The 21,670-nt window shown below is 37.2% G+C and overlaps 1 protein-coding gene across 3 annotated transcripts in view; it reads right to left on the bottom strand.

Annotated features, from left to right (window-relative positions):
- Positions 1–21,670, bottom strand: part of DYM (dymeclin) — a 571,335-nt gene that overhangs the window by 63,349 nt on the left and 486,316 nt on the right. For all 3 annotated transcript variants that reach the window (XM_078153263.1, XM_020985814.2, XM_020985816.2), the window contains one exon: positions 17,702–17,815. In XM_078153263.1, coding sequence (XP_078009389.1) covers positions 17,702–17,815 — 114 coding nt within the window. The remainder of the gene's footprint in view (positions 1–17,701; positions 17,816–21,670) is intronic.

Genomic DNA, 21,670 nt, shown 5'->3' with positions numbered 1-21,670 from the left:
GCTCATCAGATACCTCATAATTAATGAAAAGGAGAGAAAGAACAATAATTGTAAGATTACAAAGGATCCTTTTTACAGCATCTTGTCATGAAAACTAATGAAAATTAAATAAGGCTGTTTCTAGTTGCTACTGTTATCAATTAATGTGGCCACCACTTCCACACTTCTAATAGCTGCCACATGCAGCCTGGGTTACCTCTGGGCTTGTTAATTCCAAACATAGGAGCTTGCAGCTACAGATTGTACTGAACACGGAGATCTAGAACAGAAATACTCTCCTGTCATATTCTGTTTTACAAAATGAAATGATTCAGTATGTCAGAATATTTTAGATAATTTAGCCCAGTTCTGTTCCTTAAACATATGAACTAGATTATATACTTTGTAATAATTTAACCTTCCCATACCCAAACATTTTCTGTGTTATTCAACTACATGCTTCTGCTCTTCATTTCTGTTCCTTTTACTTTCAGCATAACTTAAACAATGATCAATGGTATAAATTTCAAGGTTATTCTGACAATAGGTTGGCTTACTTTGTACCAAAGGTTTTAGTTTTTATACAAGTAAAATCAATTGAAACTTTTAAGAGATAAAATTATATGAGACCGAGATAAAAAAAAATCCCCAAAGTTGTTCTTTGGAAGTAACCCTTCCTCTATTCTCCTACTGCCTAGGACCCTATAAAAAACACAGGAGTCCATTGTCAAAGACATGATGAGATGAGCAGCAGTAAAGGGTTAACGTGTCCTTGCTACTCCTGAATTTAGAACAAACCATATTTCGTCAGTGAGGTTTGGCAACGTGAGAAATCCTGTAACCAATTTCATTTCCTGATAAATGAATGGTCCACAGGGGAAAGTCAGCCAGCGGGTTTCGGAACTGTCGAGTGCTTAGACATTACTGAAAGACTCCTTGAAGGAGCCAGCCTGTCTCTTGCTTATCACTGCTGAGCCAAATAGCACCATGCAAACAGTGGAACTGCCAGATTCCATTTACAGCTTTTCCTGAAGCACAACGTGACAGTACTTCACAAACATGTGGTATCTCTTTAAAAAAGGAAACTTCTCTAGTATACCCCTTCTATTATATACTTCAACTAGTAGAGCCAGAAACACATGGCTGTTAAAGCTATATTTAGAAAAAAATATATAACAGTCTTCATCATTTAAACTTAAAACTATAAAAACTCTGCCTTGATTTAGGCATTTTTTTTTCAGGTTGGAAAATGTGCTGAACAAAAATAAATGAGATACCTAGATAAAAGAGAACCAAAGGGAGAACGTCAACTTGAGTGGCCAGTACTGTTCACGGAAAGTCAACATATTATTTCCAAGAGGATTTTTATTTAGTAATTCAAAATTGAAAAGTAGTGAAAATGTCTACTTGAAACTTTAATAGACTAATTAATTGGTGAGATAATTTTACCACTCTAAGATAAGTTATGAACTATACATCTACTGGCTCAAGAAAATGTTTAGGACTTTCATCTTTATGGGAGGTTAACACATCAGGTTCTCACAACAGTCCTCATTTCTTCTTCCATAAAGAACCTTATGTATAGTTTCTTTTGTAGTTTTCTTTTAAAATTAAATCTCTTTTATAGGCTATCACTCCTACTTGGTTCAGATTTCAAATCTTTTTTTGAGATAAAAATCAATAAAAGTTTAAGATTTAAAATTCAAGATTTCAATTTGTTAAAAAAGAAAACAGGTCAAAACACAGAAAGTCATATGACCCCTCAAGGGAAGGAAAAAGGGAAAAAAATAATCTTGAATAATAGCTCCAGGCTCTTCATTATTTAAAAAAAAAAAAACAACCCTAAACCAGTGAGCTTTTCAAGTGGTTTGCAGGCTTAGATTAGCAAGGAAGGAATCTGCAGTTGATTAGCTACACTCTTACAAACAGATGTCACAGCAACAGTGAGAAAAATGCTGCAGGTTCTAGGATTTACAGGGAAGGAGAACACGAATTTCATCCTCCAAAAATAATGTTTAAAAGAAAGAAGGGAGGCAAACCAGTGAACTCTTATGTTTCCTATTTAACTAAGAATCTGAATCCATTTTTTTTCCTTCTATGGTTCTGTGACTATAAGATAAATTTTTCTTTGCTTCAATTTTTGAATTCTTTGCTGATGGTAAATGAATGTTTTGTTTCCAGGCCTAGACTGGGGAAGATGAGTGTGAGAGTGTGTGTGTTAGAGGTAGGGGAGAAGGTGATTAAAATGAAGCTTGCTTCATTAAACTAAATAATTTGACAAACACAAAGAAAACATATAGAAGGGAGAGGGAATTTCCTAGATTATGTTAAAATCATCTTAACTATGATTGTAGCTAGGCACATGAATAAAAAAAAAAGAGGTAACCGCTTTGGCAACAAGGGCTTGTCTTCTGTCCCCATCTCATAAGAAAGGAGTGAAAAATAGGTTTATGGATATCATGATTGTGAACTATAATGTATTTTAATCATTCATAATATATAAATACATACATGTAGTCTCTTTAAATTCAGAAAATTTTCAAGTGATGGAAAAATTGTAAGATTTAATTGAAAAACCAAGGATCATTACCCATGATAGGAGAATAATATGCTGCTAATGTAAATCAGTCTTATTCATTCAGTAAAAACTGGTGTATTTAAAAGATCATCTTCATTGCTTTGTAACACACATGGCTACAAATGACAACCCATATAAATAGCCAAAAGAAAATCTGAGGCCTTTTACTAATCTCAAGAGTTATGTAAATATCCTGCAAAGTACAAGGATTTCATATATGATTACCTTCAACACAAATAAAATTTTCCCTGCTTTCTCTTTAGCACTGGTCCTTTTTAGTGACTCTCTAGGGACTCTGTACTAGAGTGAGGGTAGGGGAAAGAGGAGTGCTGTAGCGAAGAGGTAGAGAGGGTTGCTTTAAAGAGTGATTACTTAAGGTGCTTATGAAAAGGACTGACGTTACTGGACTCAGAGCTCTGATAAGAGATGCCATTTTTGTCTGTGAGGGGAGGAGGCCAAGGTAAACGAGACAGAATTTCCCTTTGATGCACATCAACTAAAATTCCAGGCAACTGCAGGCCAGGCTTGAACATTAGTCTCCCTTCTAGAGGTGGCAGGAGAACAGAGGGTTTAAACAAATTATAAATGGACAATGGATCAGGACCTATGATCTTAAGGGGCTGGACCATTAGACATTGGAGATAGTTACAGAGGGGAGGACCTAGGGAAATTCCCTCTTGAAGTATGCCTTTCCTTGGCTCCACAGAGGCTCTTTAATCATTCAGCCAAATTCTTGTTGATCAATGTGAGTCACAACAGTTCCCCTGGCAAGGGTGAATCACATTGCTTTTACAGGACAAGAGTATTGCTGGCTTGGCATAAGGTATATTAGGTCCAAATACTGCTTTTTCCCCTCACCTTCTCACCTCAATCCCAATTTATACCTTTCTAGAAACTTTCATCGGAGAAGGCAAACACACTACCAAAAACAAACAAAAACATATTATCTCAATTTTCCTTATGAAAAAGTGGAGGCATAGAAAGATTAAGTGATTTTCTTAACGTTAAACAGTGAGTTAACAGGAGAGCCAAAAGAGAAAAGATTTCCTGGGCCTAACCACTGGAAACTGGCCCTCATAGCAATGGTTATGATGAGCTAAATAATTTGCATGCAATTTCATCCTCATTCTGAGGGAAACAGTGCTATGAAATGTAGGAATTTCTACAATGTAGTAAATGCAAACCCTGTACTACTGTGAATCTGGGAAACAAGGAAGAGCAGTCTAAGTTTTGAGGTGGGGGTGGAGGAAAGGGTTGAGAGACTGTTTACTTTCTTCTGTAAAGAAAAACTTTGATGAAGTGCTCTTTCCAGTTGAAGACATAATTATTATTTTGAGAAACATTCTGGCTAGTTTACAGTAAGAATATGATATTACATGGGAAGAGTTTAAACTTCAGACACTCTAGAGCTTGCTAACGAATATTTTCCTCTGTTAGTGCTGTAGTAATGTTTAGACTCTGTTTTGATAGGGAGGTGTCAGAAAAGCATTAGTATGTTTTTAACTTCGTGCCAGGAAGACACATAAAATGAAAAGTGCTTTTTCCTTTCACTGTTAGATATCACTGTAAATTCCTCCCTGATTCTCTTTATGTCTCCTTCCCCCTTCCCCCTGCTATGAAAAATATGCCAGAAGGAAACTCTTAAAACATGTTTCATTGAAAATCCTATTTTGATTCCACAAGCAAATGGTGGCTATAGTACCAAAAGCAAACCCAATGCTGTTCAGATTATTGAGACTACAGCTTAGGAGTTTTGGGAAGCCATCTTAATTTGTCATGGGAAGAACTGCCTTCTGAAAATGGAATGTAATAACAATATCAACTGTATGATACTCATATCCTAAAAAATACCTGAGGAGAACTGGATTGTACATCCCACTTTTAAAAGCTTCTTGGGCAATTCATAAATATGGTATCAGTTACAACATGAATTCTCTTTGGGAGCTGTACAGAGAGGTGGTAGATGCCACAGGATATACCACTTTTAGACTGGGCTGGCTTTTGAGAAAAGATAATATGCTAGAATGAAAAGGACATGTTTTGGTACCACCACCTAAAGAAGCTCAATTATTGGGGAAGAGAGAAGGAAGTGAGTTGATTGGGTATGATGTGACTCTTAATTTCTGGTTCATGACATATTATTAGAGTGTCTGAGAAGAGACAAAGAAGAATACTCTTAAATCCTTTCCACAAACTTGGCTTGTATAATTCCCTTTTCAAAAAAAATCTCAGCTTCTCAAAATCTGATCATGCAAACTGGCTTTTTAAGTAGTGAAAACAACCTCTTTCTGCCCATTTGGGAAGCCCTACAAATGTAAGCTTCCTCCTCTGTAGTCTCTCTCATTACCACTTCAATTTCCAAATTGAAGTTGAGGACACTTGTTAGGTGCAGATAGCCAAAGTGACTTAAAAAAAAACCAAATCCTATCTATTTCCTCCCTCCCTCCATCCCTCTCTTTATTCTACAAAGAGCTAAAGAATAGCAAAAGGTCATGGGATTTGGAGTTGGAGGATTTGGGTTCCCAGTGCTATGTGACATTCATGTGACCTTAAGCAAGTCACATAACTTCTCTCTGGACCTTACTTTTCTCTCTGGTAAAAGGAAGAGGTTGGAATAGATAATCTCTGAGGTCCTTTCCAGGTGAGCAAGATCCCTCAAGAAGTTAAAAATTAAGTAGGGAAGCATGTGACAAGTGTCATAAGAGATATGAGCGAAGGGCTTTGGGAGTTAAGTTGGGCTTACTTTTGCCCAGGGGATGAGAGGATGCTTCAAGGAGGAAGTGACATTGGATATGTGAGTGAGGTCTCAAAGGAAGGGTAGATTTTCAGCAGAGTTTCGGACCAGGCAGGGATGGGGCCAATATTCTAGGAGGAGGCAAAAGTATTAGCAAAAGCATGGAAGTGAGGCAACATAGAGAGAATGGTGAGCAATGTCGGAGCCTCCCAGTTTGGCTGCAGCACAGGGCATGAATAAGCAAAGAGTGGAAGAGAAAGCAGAGGTCAGTGTTATTCAAAAATGTTGAGGAAAATATAATATGTTCTGGGTTAAGAATCTAGAGACAAATTTCAAGTCATTACTGTGCCCTGGACTTAGGTCACCAGTAACTTGATTTACCTCTCTAGATAAAAGAGCTAAACTCTGTTCCCTTCCTTTTCTATAAAAACAGAACCCTAGAATTTCTGGATAAGAGGTACTTGCATACTTGCAACATGAGGCAATCAGAACCACAATATAAAAGGACTGGTTTAGAAAAGATAAGTGTGATAGTGTTTTGTGTTTTTTTTTTAAATTTAATTTTTTAACATAGCAGGGGAGTTTACTATTTAATGGAATCTGTGGCAAATAGTTTTGGCAAGCTGATTTGTGACATAAATAATTACTGCCTAATTTGCTTCATAAGCTCAAATCTTTGTACATATTTAAAAGTGACACACTCACAATGATTTTTTAAAAATAACATACGATGTCATCCAAGAATTAGAAAATCCCCTAAAACATATGTTCAAATTACTATTTTAAGTTAGATTTAGGCTAAAGAATTTGTCACTAACTTTTCAAAATAGATTAGGTTTCTGTGAATTTTAGCATAATAGATTATATAGTGGCCATTGATACCTTTCATTTTCCTTAAAAGCGTTCAGTCTTTAGAAATGCTGTATAGTACCTGCACAGTCCCCACTGCCAGGAAAAAGGAAATTATGTTAATTAATTATCTAAAACTCACTTCCAGGCATCAACAGCATTTATACTGTGTCTGTAGAGCCAGCCTATGCTTTCAGGGCTTCAGATCTTAAAAAACTAACAAATTTGGTGCCAAGAAACTTGTAACTGACAGAGCCGGATGCTTAAGGGCATCTTTGGTATGATTATTCATTCCACATTTTCCCAGCTGCCCCAGAAATGAAACCTGGTACAAAGAAAGCAGTCATGTACACATTTTCCCTCTGTGAGCTCATTTTTATATATTCCCCCCAAAGACCAGTTTTGCTGTGTGTAAAGAGCACATCTGTATTTTAGGTACCAGACTTGAGTTTCCTTCAAAGTTTGACATGCTCTGGTAAGTTTCTGGAAGCTTTGGGGAAGTGTGTTTGGTTAAGAACACCCCCATCAAAACCTGCAGGAGGCGGGAACTTTGTGGGGTTAGGTGGCCTCGAAGGCCTGTCTAGTTCTAAATCTTTTACCCTATGGATGCTAAGAACATTGCTTACCCTGAACGAAAAAGTGCAACAAAACACTGAGACACTGGATATCAACCAAAAAAATTACAGATTAATATAACATGTTATACTTCTAGATCTGAAGGAACCATCTTCTTCCAAATCTGAAGGAACTACCACCTTTTAGATCTGAAGAAACTGTCACCAACTTCCAGAAGGGAAAATTCTGACCTCTGTTTCTATGGGGAGCTAGGGTTAAAGGGTAGATTTCTTTCAAAATATATATTCATAAAGGACTTTTTTCTCTAATTTGTGCCCATGGGCTAAAAACTTGGGCTGAGAATTACTTTGTTACTTAGATAAATACACAAATCATTACATTATATCAAAACTTTTAAAATATAATGAGTATTTTCTCTTTTTACAAATACACTAAAATTTAGAAAAAGATTTTTATTTGCACCTGTCATAAACAAAAACTAAGGAGTTGGATTAGTTTTTCCTTTATTTTCTCCAGATGAAAGAAAATCTGTATATAGGCTATTTTAGAAAAATGACTAATACTGACACACAGAATGAATATAAGACATTGAAAATGAATGTACTAGGGTGGATATTACAAATATATTTTTTATCAATGCTTGTTAAAGTGAATACGACATAATGCTACTGTATTATTTAGCACAACTTCAAAGGGTATGCACAAAGGAAGGCTCAAATTCTTCTCTCAAAAGAAACAAACCATGCACAGTATTGAATTAGATTTGGTTGTTTAATACTTCAAATATCAATTTAAAACATGTTGTAGCAGATGTAGTTGATCTAAATTTCAGAAACTTCAGTCACCTTCATTTGAATTTCTTCACAAGGACTTATTTCAGCGCTTCCTTGTAGCATGGAGGTAAGACTGAGTTTTCAAAAGGTATACCAGTGGAGCATATACTTATACTCTGGCAGGTTCCACCATGCTGGAAGGGTTTGGAGCATTGTTCCAGTAACATATTGAGTCTTCTTTCCAAGGACCAGCCTACTTAGGTACTAAGCATGAAGAGACTTACCATTAGTAGGGAGCACTTAGTTCTTTGGTCATGGGAACACATGAAACAAAGGAAAATGCAAAATTGATCTTTATTTCTATGTGGTCTCCTTCTAACTTTATAATGATGGTAGCAAAGTTATGGAAAAGTATGCAGAGAGTGCTAAAAATCACTATCTTCATACAGTTTGCAAAAAATGTGGCCGTTGGTATTCTAAGTGTGAGGTCAGCTATTTAATGATCAGTTAGTGGACATACTATTAAAGGAAGTGAATCTTAGCAATATTGACACTTGCTCTAAAGTAAGCCAAAAGATAAAAGGAAGTTGTAAGGCAGTTATCAGCTTTTCTTGGTGAGGCAAATAAAACAGTTGGTGGAGATTTTTTTTTTTATTTCATGAAGAAACATAATTTTATGGGCTATCTGGTTATCTCAAAAAGCATCTTGATTAGACCAAATCTACACACAGCAAATTCCTGTTGGTGATATACTGTGAAGTGGTTGAGGGGCCAATTCTCAAAATATCTAAAAGAGACAGAAATACCAAAAGTATAGAAAAATGTAAGATCTTATTATTATGAAAATAAGGTATCCAAGAAAATAGCATTAACTATAGATCCAAATGTTTATTTTCTATTGTATGCAAAATTTTTGTGAGAATAATCTACAGTTCATTAAGAGTATCCTTGCTGAGGACATCAGAAGGGAATAGGTAGGCTTTTGGAGGCCAATATTCCATAAGAGAGCACAGATTCACCATCAAAGAATTGACTGTACTTTTTTTTTAATTGTAAAAAAGAATTTATTTAGTAGTGCAAAAGATAGCTCTAAGGGCTCTCCTCCAACAAGATTCCTCCTATGCATATATAAAAATTATAGAAGATTCTTTGAAAGAGGTAACTTTGTTAAATGATCCTCTGATTATTAATACCCAATAGGGTATAAAATATGCTTGTCACTGTCATGAAGGAAGTCTAGCACAGAGTACTAGCCCCAAAGCATTCTGTATAGATGGTGAGTTGCTCCAGGTCTTCCTCTGTATAAGATACTGTGTTGACAATCAATTGCTAGAATGTGGCATCTCAAAATGAGACCCATGATTGCTCAAAAGAATTTGAACTATACACACAGGAAAAACTAAGTAGATGAAAAATGCCAATCCTGATTATGGCATGCAGTTGGATGGTTAGTGAGTTAGGTCTAGAATTGAATAGGAGAAAGTGGGCTGGATTAATTTTAGAAAAATGTTAAGTTCTTTAACGATATGATTCTCCATGAAGCAAAGGCTCATCTATTTTTAAAAAAGAAATAATAATCTTCTGGTGCAAGTCTTGTAGGGTCTATGGAGAATTGTAATTAAGGGACACCCAAAGGAGAATAGAGAGACATATAGTGAATATGAGCAGGCTGCAACACATATGAAATAACAAATTATGCAGAAGAAGTGGTACAAGGAATTTCACTGAATAAACGTAGGACTAGAAAAAAGATGAGGCCATCACATAGCAAAAGCAAGGGATAACAAATAAGATGTCTCGTTGTTTGTCTAACGGTAAGACAACGAGTGAAAGGCACTAAGTATGACTGGTGTACCCTTCAAGTCAAACTTAGGGACAGAAAAAAATGGATGAAAATAACATGCAATGGTTGAGCATCTGTATCACTGGAGGAAATATCAGTATAGATGTGATCAGAAATAGTAAAAGTTCTTTAGCTTTAAAAAAATTTACCTAATTAATGTTTGTTTGTTTTTTTTTAGGACAGACAAAATAGAAAAACCAATATTAAATTCCAGATGTGAAAGAAAAGTTGATAGACTCTTCTCACAAATGGGATGTACTGAATTAATCTGTACAAAAGGACTTTGATCCTTGTACTCTTTCTCTTTCTCTGTTTCCCTCACCCTCTCTTTGTTTTTGCAAACACTTATTGAGGGTGAATGTTGTAGGCCATACAATCAGTAACAATTTGCACTTGTACTTCTCTGTACAAGTACTCCTTTTCTGGAGGTCTATGACATAGACTTTAAAGGCAAGCTAAGAAGTGCATCAAATGCACCTGTAACATCTTTATATGTTACAGAATTTATTTATTTATGCCATAAATCTGCCTACTTTATTAAAAGAAACCCCCTCCCCCACAAGCTTTGACATTCTCTTGTATATCTTATACTTAGTTTGCACGTGACAGACTTTTTCTACTTGAAAGTTGGTGGTCTAGTAACAGAAATATAATTAGAAAATTTTTATTTACAGGAGAGCAAATCATATTTTACTTTTCCTTAATGATGATGGAATGCTTGAAGGCATGCTAGAAAAAGAGTAAACCCCAGGGAAACGGTAACAAATTAGCACTGTCAATTCTCATGTGGTAATGTAATATGAAGTGATTTTATGCAAAGTGGTTAAATATGCAATGTTTGGGGAGGAAGGTCAATAACAGTTTGGGGGATCAGGAAAGGCTTCACACAAAAAATGGTACATTGCATCTTGAAGGAAGGGAGAGACTCTATGAGGTGGAGATAAGGAGGGACGGCACTAGAGGTGTGTGGGATGGCCAGGACAAAGGCACAGGGATAGGAGATGGAGTATTGTGTGTGAGGAACACAGGCCATTGGCTGGAATGCAAGTATAGGAGGGGGAGTAATGTTTAATGAAGCTGGAAACATCGGTTGGGGCCAAGTTATTGCATAGGACTTTAAAAGCCAAAAGGGAGTTTCTTTTATCTTATGGGAAATAAGAAGCCACTAGATTTGGTTTAGTAGTAAAGTCACATGGTCTGAGCTCTGCTTAAGGAAAATTACTTTAGCTGCAGTGCACAGGACAGACTGGTGTGGTGAGAGACTTGAGAGAGAGAGAGAGAGAGAGAGAGAGAGAGAGAGAGAGAGAGAGAGAGAGAGAGAGAGATTAGGAGGCTATTGCAATAATCTAGGGAGGAGGTGATAAGGGTCTGAACTCAGGGGGCAGCTATGGTAGTGGAAAGAACGGGTCTATGTGGGAGAGATGTTATGAAGGTAGAAATGGCAAAATCCAGCAAATGATTGGATATGTGGGGTGAGGGGGAATGAATAGTCAAGTTTAATGCTGAGGTTACAAAACTCAGAGACTGAGAGGATGTTTGGAAGAAGAGAGGAGAGTCAGAGTTCAGTTTTGGACATGGTGACTTCAAGATGCCTTCTGGATATCCAGTGTGAAATGTCCAGTAGATAACTGTGATGGGTGACTCACATTCTGAGGCTGGATATGTTGATCTTGTAGTCATCTGTACAGGTGTGACAGTTAAACCCATGAAGAGCTGAAAAAAGGCCTTAATCTTGGGCAAAGGGAAGCTGTATGTGAGTGTAAATTTAACAGAGAACTGAAGATATTTTGCTACTTCCACTCCTGTACTTTTGCACATGATGTTACCTTCATCCAGATTCCTCTCTCTTTTGTTCATAGTTTTAAAAAAATGGATATATCCATCTCCCTTTCATAGCCGATAAGTCTCTCCCAGTAAGAAAGATTTGAAAAGAAAAGGGGAAAAGCCACTTCCACAGAACTAACCAACATATGATGGCATTGGATAGCGTATGCTAAATCACACTCCCAGAGTCCTGCTCCTTTGAAAAGAAGGGAGGGAGGTGGATTCTCTCAGCTCTTTTCCTAGCCACATGGCTGTTTTGTTTTATTATTCTTTCCCTTTACAATGCTGGGGTCACTATGTACATTGTTGTCTAGGTTCTGCTTCCTTTCTGCTGCATCAGTTTACATGTCTTTCTTTGCTTCTCTGAATTTTTTTTTTACTTTCTTTTAAAAAAAGTTAATTTTGCTACTGTGGACTTAATCATCAACAAAAACACAAACATTTTGACAGAAAAAGAAGAAAAGGAGAGCTATATGTGAAGTCGTGTTATGTAGGTATTTTTTAAAATGTATGTCAAATTTAACAAAGTAGTATCAAAAATTTCCCTCTGGGGGCAGCTAGGTGGCACAGTGGATACAGCACTGGCCCTGGAGTCAGGTGGACCTGAGTTCAAATCCGACCTCAAACATGTAACACTTACTAGCTGTGTAACCCTGTGCAAGTCACTTAATCCTACTGCCTAAACCCCCCCCCCAAATTTCCCTTTGAACTTTCTGGTTTTCTTTTGTGTATTTTTAATGTTTTATTGATATTATTTTTTCTTCTTCTTTTGCATCTTCATCACTACTCACTAACTCACCTTAGCTCCCATACTTCATCACTCTTTTTCTTTTCCACTCATCTAAATTCTATCCATTCTCCTGAACCCTTGGGGACCTCATTTTCCCCTCTGAACTCTTATACTGTACTTCTATCTCACCTGTATCACTCATTTGGCACTCATCTCAAGTTATCTCGCATTGTTGGTTCATTTTTAATGAGTATGTGATTTGTCTCCCCAATTAGACCAGAAGCTTTTTGATGGTAGTGACTATATCTTATACTTGGCATTTCTGGCATATGCCTGACATAGTACTGTGAAAAGAACAGACACTCAATAATATCTGTTCATTTTTTTTTCCTTCAGGAAAATAGCATTTAACAACATTTAACAGCTGATTGTATAAGTTCACAGAACTTAGAAGCTAGTCCAGTAGTTTTCAATGTTTTGATCTTAGGATCCCTTTACACTCTTAAAAATGATTGGGGGGATCCCCTCAAAGACTTTTGTTTATGTGGCTTCTATCTTTCAGTATTTACCATATTAGAAAGTAAAACATCTTAGTATGATTATGAAAACACTTTTGACCTTGAGGACTCCCTGAAAGGGTCTTTGGGATTCCCTGGATGCCACTTCTAGTTCAACTCTTTCATTTTGTGGCTAAGGAAGCTAATATTAAAAGATAAGAAATGTCTTGCCCAAATCACAAAGGTAGAAAGCAATAGAGCTGGGATTCAAATCTAGTTCTTCTAGGACCAGATACAGTGCTGTTTCCATTATACCATATTTTATTACATATGAGAAAGAAATTAATCCAGAATGAAGGATGAGTGGATGGTCTTTGATGTGAAGGATTTGGGGAAGCAAGGAATAGTGGAACTAGTTGGGATTCAAGGGAAATGAACTGCAGCATGTAGAGAAAAGGGAAGAGGTGGTAGAGCCCCATCCTGCCATCATTCATTCAGTTACTTGGGCTACAAATGAGTAACTGATGCTAAAAGAATTGTCAATTTTATATAGAGATGAACTCTGCTTAGATCACTGAAATTATGAAATAGGTTGAAAATTTTCCCATTGCATTCTGATGCAGCACAACTTTGAGTGGCAGATATTGAAGGCTGGAGAATAGAAGAGATATTAATGTTTCAGATGAAGGGGAATAAAAGACACTAGATGAACAGCTGAGGATGGCACTGGGAACCAAGATTAGATGGACAATATCATGAAGCATAAGAAGAGAGACTTCCCACTCCTTCAAAAAAAGGGCAATAAAGAAATTCTGAGAACCAATAAAAAATACGAGTTTTAAAAATGCTTGAAATTTCTCCTTAGCTAACTTTTGTGTTTGCTTTGTAGAATTAAAACTTAAAGTCCTCTGAAGCATAAAAATGATTTCGTATGAAATTGGCTACCCAATTTTTCTGAAAATGATGAGTTCATTTGGTCTCTGAACTGAAATAATTCATTTCTGATAATCAGTTATGTTCCTACCAAGTTTTCCTACTTAATGCAAAAGGGATTATTCTCCTAGCTACGTGTCATTGAAAATCAGAAGTTAATTCCCAGACACCAGAGCACCTTTCTCACATTCCTAATCCTCAAACTAAATAGATAATTCACTAAAAGGAAGAAAGTGAAAGACCACTGACTAAAGAAGTTGACTAAAAAGGGAGGTGAGGATGGTGGTAAAGAAGAATCAGTGAATACTAGGGACCAATTTTCACATATCATAGTAATCTTTAAATTGCTGTTAACAAGCATAACAGGAGCCTGGATTATACACTGCTTGTCTATAATAAAAACAATGATATCTTTGAGCTGCAGCTTCTACATCAGTACCAGGAAAGCCCATTAGCTTCATCTATTTCCTTCCACAGACTAAAGGAGAAATAAGCAACTTATGATTTCAGTGCCTGCTCTTTATGTCTCTGTTTATGCAGAAGAGTCTGAAAAAACTACCTAGATTTGCCCGTCCTGGCCTTTACAATATAGCAGTAAGAGGAAAATGTTTAAAATGATGTTAATTCTATTTATTCTGAACAGCCAAGTTGTTTAACTGTATAGATGGACTTATCCAAAGAGTATATGTTACTACACAGGAAATTATATAAATATTTTACAGGACTATGTCAAATAACATTTGATTGAAAAATATTTTATTTGGTTGAAAGTCAATTACTATGACAGGGTCCTCCAAATCTTTTGGTTTATCTGTCTCAAGTTGGAAGAATGATTCTTCCACAAATGTGGCTTCCAATTCTCCAATCCAAATGGCATTTTAAAAGTTTTGGCAAATCAAATACCAGTTCCCACCAGTATACCCATTTCTCATGTGTAAGGGGCAAGTATAATCGTCCCAGAAACCCAAATTGTGGTTGGAAATAACTTTGAAATTTTCCATGTTTAATTTATAATCTAAGAAAGAATAAATCAACAAGCCATACCGTATTCCAAACTTTCAAATGTAGCCATTAAACAAGCATTTCCATTTTGAAGTTACCTCTCTTTTATGTTGATCTTACATATAAAGTTGCTACAATATACTCTATAATCTCTTTTTACTGATATGTTTTAGTTATTTATCAAAAAGATTAAGTTGTTAATATATGGGAATACTATTAACAGCAACATGGAACAGTGGGAAGAGTACTGGTTTGGATACAGCAGAGACTTGGATTTAAATCTCACAGCCAATATTAGAACTAGAAAGGACCTCAGAGGTCCACACTCTTCATTTTTATAGGCCCAGACAAGTGAAATGTCTTACTCAAAATGACGCCCACAGCACACAGTTAGTAGCTGATATGGCTAGTAGCAGAGCTCAGGTTTTCTGAGTTGTAGGCAGGGGCATTTTCAGTTACAGTACACTTTTATTCATATACTATGTGCTAGGCACTGTGTTAACAGAGGAGACTGAAGAAAGAATAGACAGGCAGAAGAGCCCAGAGAGGGAGGTAAAATGAGAATGCAGGAAGGAGAGCTTCTCTTCCAGTTCCACATCTGACTCTTGGGTCTTTGCAACATCCACCCACACCCACAGCCCTGTTAGCCTGGAGATGCTTTCTTGGATCCTCTGGCCCTCTCTGATTTTTGAGTCCCTGGCGAGGACTGCCATTTCATGAAATGCCCAGGCCACAGGAACTCACTTCTCTCTCAGATCTGCTCTTAATTCCTGATCCTCTGTGTTTCTATCTCCTGCTTAGCAACCTCATGTCCTTTCCCTCTACCCCTTTATGTGTTGTTTTCTCCCAACAGAATGTGAACTCCTTGTGGGTGGAGACTATTATTTTTGTTTGCATTTGTATTCTCAGCTCTTAATATAATGCCTGGCAAATAGTGAATGCCTAATAAATGCACTCTATCTATCTAGGAGGAGGCGCATGGTTAATAGTGTCAAATGTTAAAGTGAGGTCAATAAAAATGAGGAATGAGAAAGGTCACTAGATTTGGCAAATGAAAGATCATAGGGCATCTTGGGGAGAATAATTTTTTTTTTGTTTTGGTTAATGGTAAGATCAGAAACCAGACTGCAAGGGACTAAGAAGGGAGAGAAAGGAAAGGATTGGAGGCAAAGAATATTGCTTTTTCTGGTAACGTTCTGAAAAGAGAAGAGAGAATACAGGATGATATCTCAAGGGACTGTTGGGGTAAAGTAAGTTCTTTTTAAAGGATGAGGAAGATTTGGCCATGACTGAAGATGGCAGGAAAGAAGCCAGTAGATAGCAAGAGACAAAGGATGAATGTGAGAACAAGCTGAAGGAGAAGACAAGCAGGGAATGAGATTAAAGGGCATAAATAGAGGGGAATAGGAGAAAAGAATAGGGGACGATGTCAAGAGGTTCTGAGATAAATAATGGGGAAAAGGTGTCTATAGCAAATTGTTCTGTTTTCTCAGTAAAGAATAGGGCAAAAGACAGAAAACTGTGGCATGGGAGCCTGGGACAGAGGAGAGTTTGAAATAGTAGCTAGGAAGGAGTGTGAAAAGTGTAAAAGTATTAAGTGAGATACATTTGTAATGGATCCAGTCAGCGTGGCTGTCTGACTTCTTCCAATGGCATGCAGCAGCTTGCAAGAATTGAAATGATGAAAGTCATCTATGGTAGCAGCTTGGCAAGATATGAGTAGTGACAGGACAGGGGTGCAAGGCAACTGACGGTAGAGGACAACATAACATTGAACTGGTTCAAGAACAGGGAAGAAGTGAAGTGAAGGCAGAATGTGGGTGATGACTGGGGGAACACTGAGGGATGGAGAAACTGGAAACCATCATAATGTCAAAGAATAAGCTGAAGAAGAGTGAAGCCCAGGGAGATGGAAGGATAGGAAGTTATGGTTATATGGAAGAATTTCAAAGTTACTGAACTTGGAAGTAATACATTTATGGGCAATGGTGAGATTAAAGGTATGATCATCTTTGCTGAGGTGGAATGAAAGGTCATGGAAGTGGAGGTGTTTGATAAACTTGGAGGGGAGGATGATTCAGGGCATATGAACACGTACTATACTGATATTTCCAGTCTCTTTTGCTGGCTCGTCAATATCTTGTCACCTAACCATAGGTGTTTCCCAAGGCTTTGTCCTGGGTCCTCTTCTCTCCTCTCTCTCCTGTATCTGTTCTATGCAGGTAACTCCCATATCTATACAATTAGCCTCAGTCTCTCCCCTAAGCTTCAGTCTGGCATCACTGACTGTCTAACAGACATTTTAAATTGTATGTGGGAGAGAGCTCAAACTCAAAGTGTGCAAAACTGAACTCACCTTTCCTTCCAAATCCACACCAGTTTCCAAACTTCCCTATTTCTATCAAAGATGCCACCCATTCTTTCACTCTCTCAGGTTCGTAACTATGATGTTATTCCCCCTTTCTGACTCCATCACCACAAGAATCCAATCATTTGCCAAATGCAGTCATTTCTACCTTCACATATCTCTTGCATCCAACCACTTCTTTCTACTATCACAGATGCCATCTTGAATCAGGCCTTACCATCTCTGGCCTACAATACTGCAATGGTCTCCTGATTGTCCTGCTACCTTCAAATCTTTCCTTGCTCCAATCCACCATCCACACAGCTGCCCAAACGATTTTCCTCAGGCAAAGATCTGACCAGGTCTCTGCCTTACTTAACAAAAGCCTGTGGCTACCTATTCCTTCTAAGATAAAATAGAAATGCCTTTGTTTGGCTTTTAGAACTCTTCATAACCTGGTCCTAACCTATTTTTCCAGCCTCTTTATATATTACTCCTTTTTTTGTCCTCTATGTCCAACTGAACTGAACTCACTCTGTTCTTCACATATGGTTCTCTATCCCTTGCCTCTATATCTTTATATTTGTATACTGCTTTCCTGTTGTTCCTTGCAGTTGCAATATTCCAACTCTGGATTATGCATTTTCACTGACTATCTCCTATACCTGGAATTCTCTCCCTTCTTGACTCTAACTCCTGCCTTCTTGCAAGACTTAGATCAAATCCCACCTTCTGGAAAAGGCCCTTCCCTCTCCTCCCTTTCCCAATGCCTTCCCTCTGAGATAACCTCCTATTTGTACTTTGTTGTATGTACACAGTTGTGTGCCTGCTGTCTCCCCTATTAAACTGTGAGCTCCCTGAGGGCAGGGACTGTTTTTGCCTTTCTTTGTATCCCCAGCACTGATCACAGTGCCTGGCCCACAGTAAGATCTTAATAAATGCCTGCTGATTGACAGACTAACTGCTCAAACACAAATATTTGCATAAATGGATCTGGACCATGTTCTAATTGACTTTTTTCTTTGAAAGCCCTTACCCTCAGCCTGTCTTTGGGCAATGCAACAGCTCCTTGCTTGATGATTTCCAGGACTCGTTCCACTGACAGCTCGGCTCCAGCCTGTTGAAGTCGTGAACTAAAGAAGGTGATCACCTGGAACAGAAAGCAATATTGTTTAAACAAGCTGATGTAGGAAACATCACTTCAGCAAACACAGCTACATGTTTAAAGGAAAGTGATCTTTGGCTCATAACCCTAAAAGTACACCTCTTTGCCTACAGGGCTAATGACTGCACCCTAGGCCTCCAGATTATTCCAACAATTGATCAATCAATCAACATCTATTAAGTGCCTATAACTCTGGTTTCTGCTCTTCTTTCTGTCCTCATTTGTTTGGTTTTCTCCATGTCATTTTCCCCAGAAGGTAGAAAGAGAAGCTAACAAACAAATGAGTCAGTTTAGTGGTTTAACAGTAATGCCAAGAAAAGAAGCAAAGGGACCTAATGGCTACAATCGTGTTTTCAGAACTGGCTCTGAATTTAATTTTATTTATCTCCATCATCCACTTACATGACTACTAGAGTTAATTCAGAATTCTGGCAGTCTACTTCCAGCATGAAGCAAAACCTTGCCAGAAGATACTAACACAGTAGCATCCTCTAGGCAACAATAACTCTCTCTGACGTTTTCCAATATGTAACCTAAGACAATGAAATAATTTTTAAACAAAAGTCTTTGAAAACAACAATTTCAATGTCATAATTACATCTTGGACATCAACTTTTGTTCAGGGGGAAATCAAAGACTTAGAAGTACTGCTCTATTAGGAAACACTAGATTCCAACGTGTGTGTTTATGCGTAAACAAATTTATTTGTGCTGTTTCAAGTTGAAAGTTTATTTTAAAAAAGTAGCAGCAATATTTTAGTTTTTCATATAAACACATGCCAAAGGATATACATAATTTCTTGCATATGTTTTCTTTTTAAAAGTTAAAAAAGTTATTCTGTTCTGAATATTAATGGTTCACCAATAATTTTTCCCCAATGCCATTCTAATGGAACAAGTGAACTGCATTCCATAAACTCTGCTGAACTGCTTTTGTTCTGGAAAGCCAAGAGACCCAGCTGGAGCCAGGGACCATTAACATAATTATGCCTCACAACTCCTCTGCAGTTAGTGAAAACAAAGGCAGCCGATGGCTTGATTACTTTTGATTCCAATAAGTCATTCTTTTATCTGAAGCAATTTGCTAGCACCAGCTCCTCTGTAACGTGGGAGAGTTGTTTGTTTTGTCCACACAGTGCTGGTCTTTCAATGTGTGCCAGTCATTACTGTTTTCCTCCATTTACAATAAGATCCTTTGAGTATGATCTGGGTCTAGGATTCACGTCCACGGTTTCTAGGGCTATGTCTTGAAATAAGAGGTGGTTGGCAAATTGTTTATGATTATAATTGAAAACAGAAGCATAATATAAATGGAAGACAATGTAACAATAAAAACACTTTCAAAATGGTGTCTTTTAAATATCTAGGATTTCTTAATCCTCTTAAAAGCAAGATTTTAATAATTAGTGTTATAAGTTTATTTCGCATTTAATTTTTGATATTTTAAAGGAGAATACACTTAACATGGAATTAATCATTGCTTTTAAATGAATGGATATGGGGCGGCTAGGTGGTGCAGGCATAGAGCTCTGGCCTTGGAGTCAGGAGCACCTGAGTTCAAATATGGCCTTAGACATTTGACACTAGCTGTGTGGCTCTGGGCAAGTCACTTAATCCCAACTGCCTCACCAAAAATAAATGAATAAATAAATAAAAAATAAAAGAACCTGAGAGGAGCTTGTGGGCCCAGATGGATTATAGGAGAGAAGAGTGTAGGATGAGGGTAAATGAACAGATTAGTTTCTCTATGGAGGAAAAAAAAACCACACCTCTGCTCAAAACTATTCCTTTTTTTTTTTTTTAGGCAATTGGGGTTAAATGACTTGCCCAGGGTCACACAGCTACTAAGTGTCAAATGTCTTGACAAAACCGATCTGAGGCTGGATTTGAACTCAGGTCCTCCTCACTTCAGAGCTGGTGCTCTATCCACTGTGCCACCTAGCTGCTCCAAAACTATTCTATTTGAATACAGAGATTGAAACGTGAGCAATATGCTTGTCAAATACACATCTTAAAAGTTAACTTCTATATTTTAAATGTTTCTTTACATTCGAGGCTCACACATTTAATCTCTACTTTTTTAGTATCTGCTTTGTAAGAATTCGATATTTTCATTTCAGTTGCAGCAAACAAGTATGACTAATTTGATTTTTAATCACTTCAACTTTTTACAGAATGTTCTTGGACTTTTTAAAATATTTAGGCAATAAAATTGGAATAACTCAAGATAGGTTTATTGTGGAATGCATATGTAGACAGCAATGACTAAAATCAAATGGAAGAACATTAAATTACATTTTTGACAATTTTGATTTTATTGGGTTAAAAGATTATTGGCTCTACACCACAAGGAAATCTCATTCCTATTAGAGCTATTGCAGGGTAGATCAATTTACTCAAATGTAGTGATAGTCTTAAATAAGATACTATAAACATTCCTCTTTTTAAACATCTTTTACGTGTATTTTTCAAAAGGTCAAATTCTGATTGATTTAACTGACATGAAATATGCAGCAAAATAGATTATAATAAACATTTTCTTACTGAACAAGGTTTAAAGTGTTTTAGCTTTTTTAGCTTAGCCAAACCATTTCAGATGGAGTAAAACTATAAGATCAGGTTATATGTATCTTGCAATCCCATTCATTCAAGGTCTTCAGCCTATTTTCCCCAACCAAACTAGATATTGTAGACAACAGTAATTTTAGTGATGATAACAGTGCTCCAGCTATTATCATTTGCCATAGCAATCATCAAAACTGTTAAAGGAGATCAACACCCCTTACCCCTAATCCCCACCCCCTCCAATATTTGCAAAAGCTTTAGCCAAAATAAGAAAAAATTTAAAGCAAAATCTATGGCTAAAATAAAAATGAATGCTTTGTTAGTCTAAGTCAAAGCCAACATTTCAAAGGAACATACTTTTCCACAGTGGGTGTTTTACAACCTTCCTCTGCCTACCATATTTCAGAGCAGACCTTGGCTGCAACTCATGAAACCTAAGTACAGTACATTACCTTCAATTATCCTCTTGGCTTTGAACAGTAATTGTCCAATGTCATGTTCTGATTAGTTAGTTGGACCTTTCGAGTAATGTCAAAGTCACGTTTAACCCCCTGTCGTGAAACCTGTGGATGACGTTCACCAGATCACAGATTTACAGAAATGTGACGCTTTGTGCTTTTCTGGGGAATGAGTATATAAGGGAGTTAGTACATGCCAGGTAAGCCTTCCCTCCTGGCTGGTAAAAGGTTATTCTCCCAAGAGAGGGTTGGGTATTTATTTTAAACAATGGTAGTGGGGTTAACAAAAAATGCAACACTTATGAGTTGTATCACTATTTTTTTTCTTCTGAAGTTCTCAAATTTCACTCAACAGAAACATTGAGCACCAACTCAGTTGTAGCCACTGGACTGGTATGTGGAATTCCAAAGGTGGTAAAAGACAGTTCCTGTGCTCAAGGAAACTACTACCATCTATGGTATGGGGGTGGGAGCACAGGGTGGTGGTGGTGTTGGGGAGAGGGATGGGACACAGAACTCTGCACAAAAACGAAAATGATGAAACACAAAGTAACATGCATAACAGATAACAGCTGAACACGCTGATACACACCTTTACAAACTGAAGCACTAAGAGCTAGAGTTGAAAGAAATGAGTTTGGTAATAAGGGTGATTTAATTTTACACACATTACAATTGGGATTCTATTCAGAGGAAACTCATGAAAAGATGGCAGATAAAAACTGAATATTTACTGGCTCAATATGCTAATGGTATTTATTGGCTCAATATACTAATGAATGCCAGGCACAAATTCCTTATTTTTAAAAAACACTAAA

This window comes from Phascolarctos cinereus, unplaced genomic scaffold, assembly GCF_003287225.1.
Source record: "Phascolarctos cinereus isolate Bilbo 61053 unplaced genomic scaffold, phaCin_HiC Scaffold_4;HRSCAF=312, whole genome shotgun sequence".
Classification (NCBI taxonomy): Eukaryota; Metazoa; Chordata; class Mammalia; order Diprotodontia; family Phascolarctidae; genus Phascolarctos; species Phascolarctos cinereus.
Note: the sequence above shows the minus strand (reverse complement) of the source record. Positions and strands in the feature narration are given on the sequence as shown.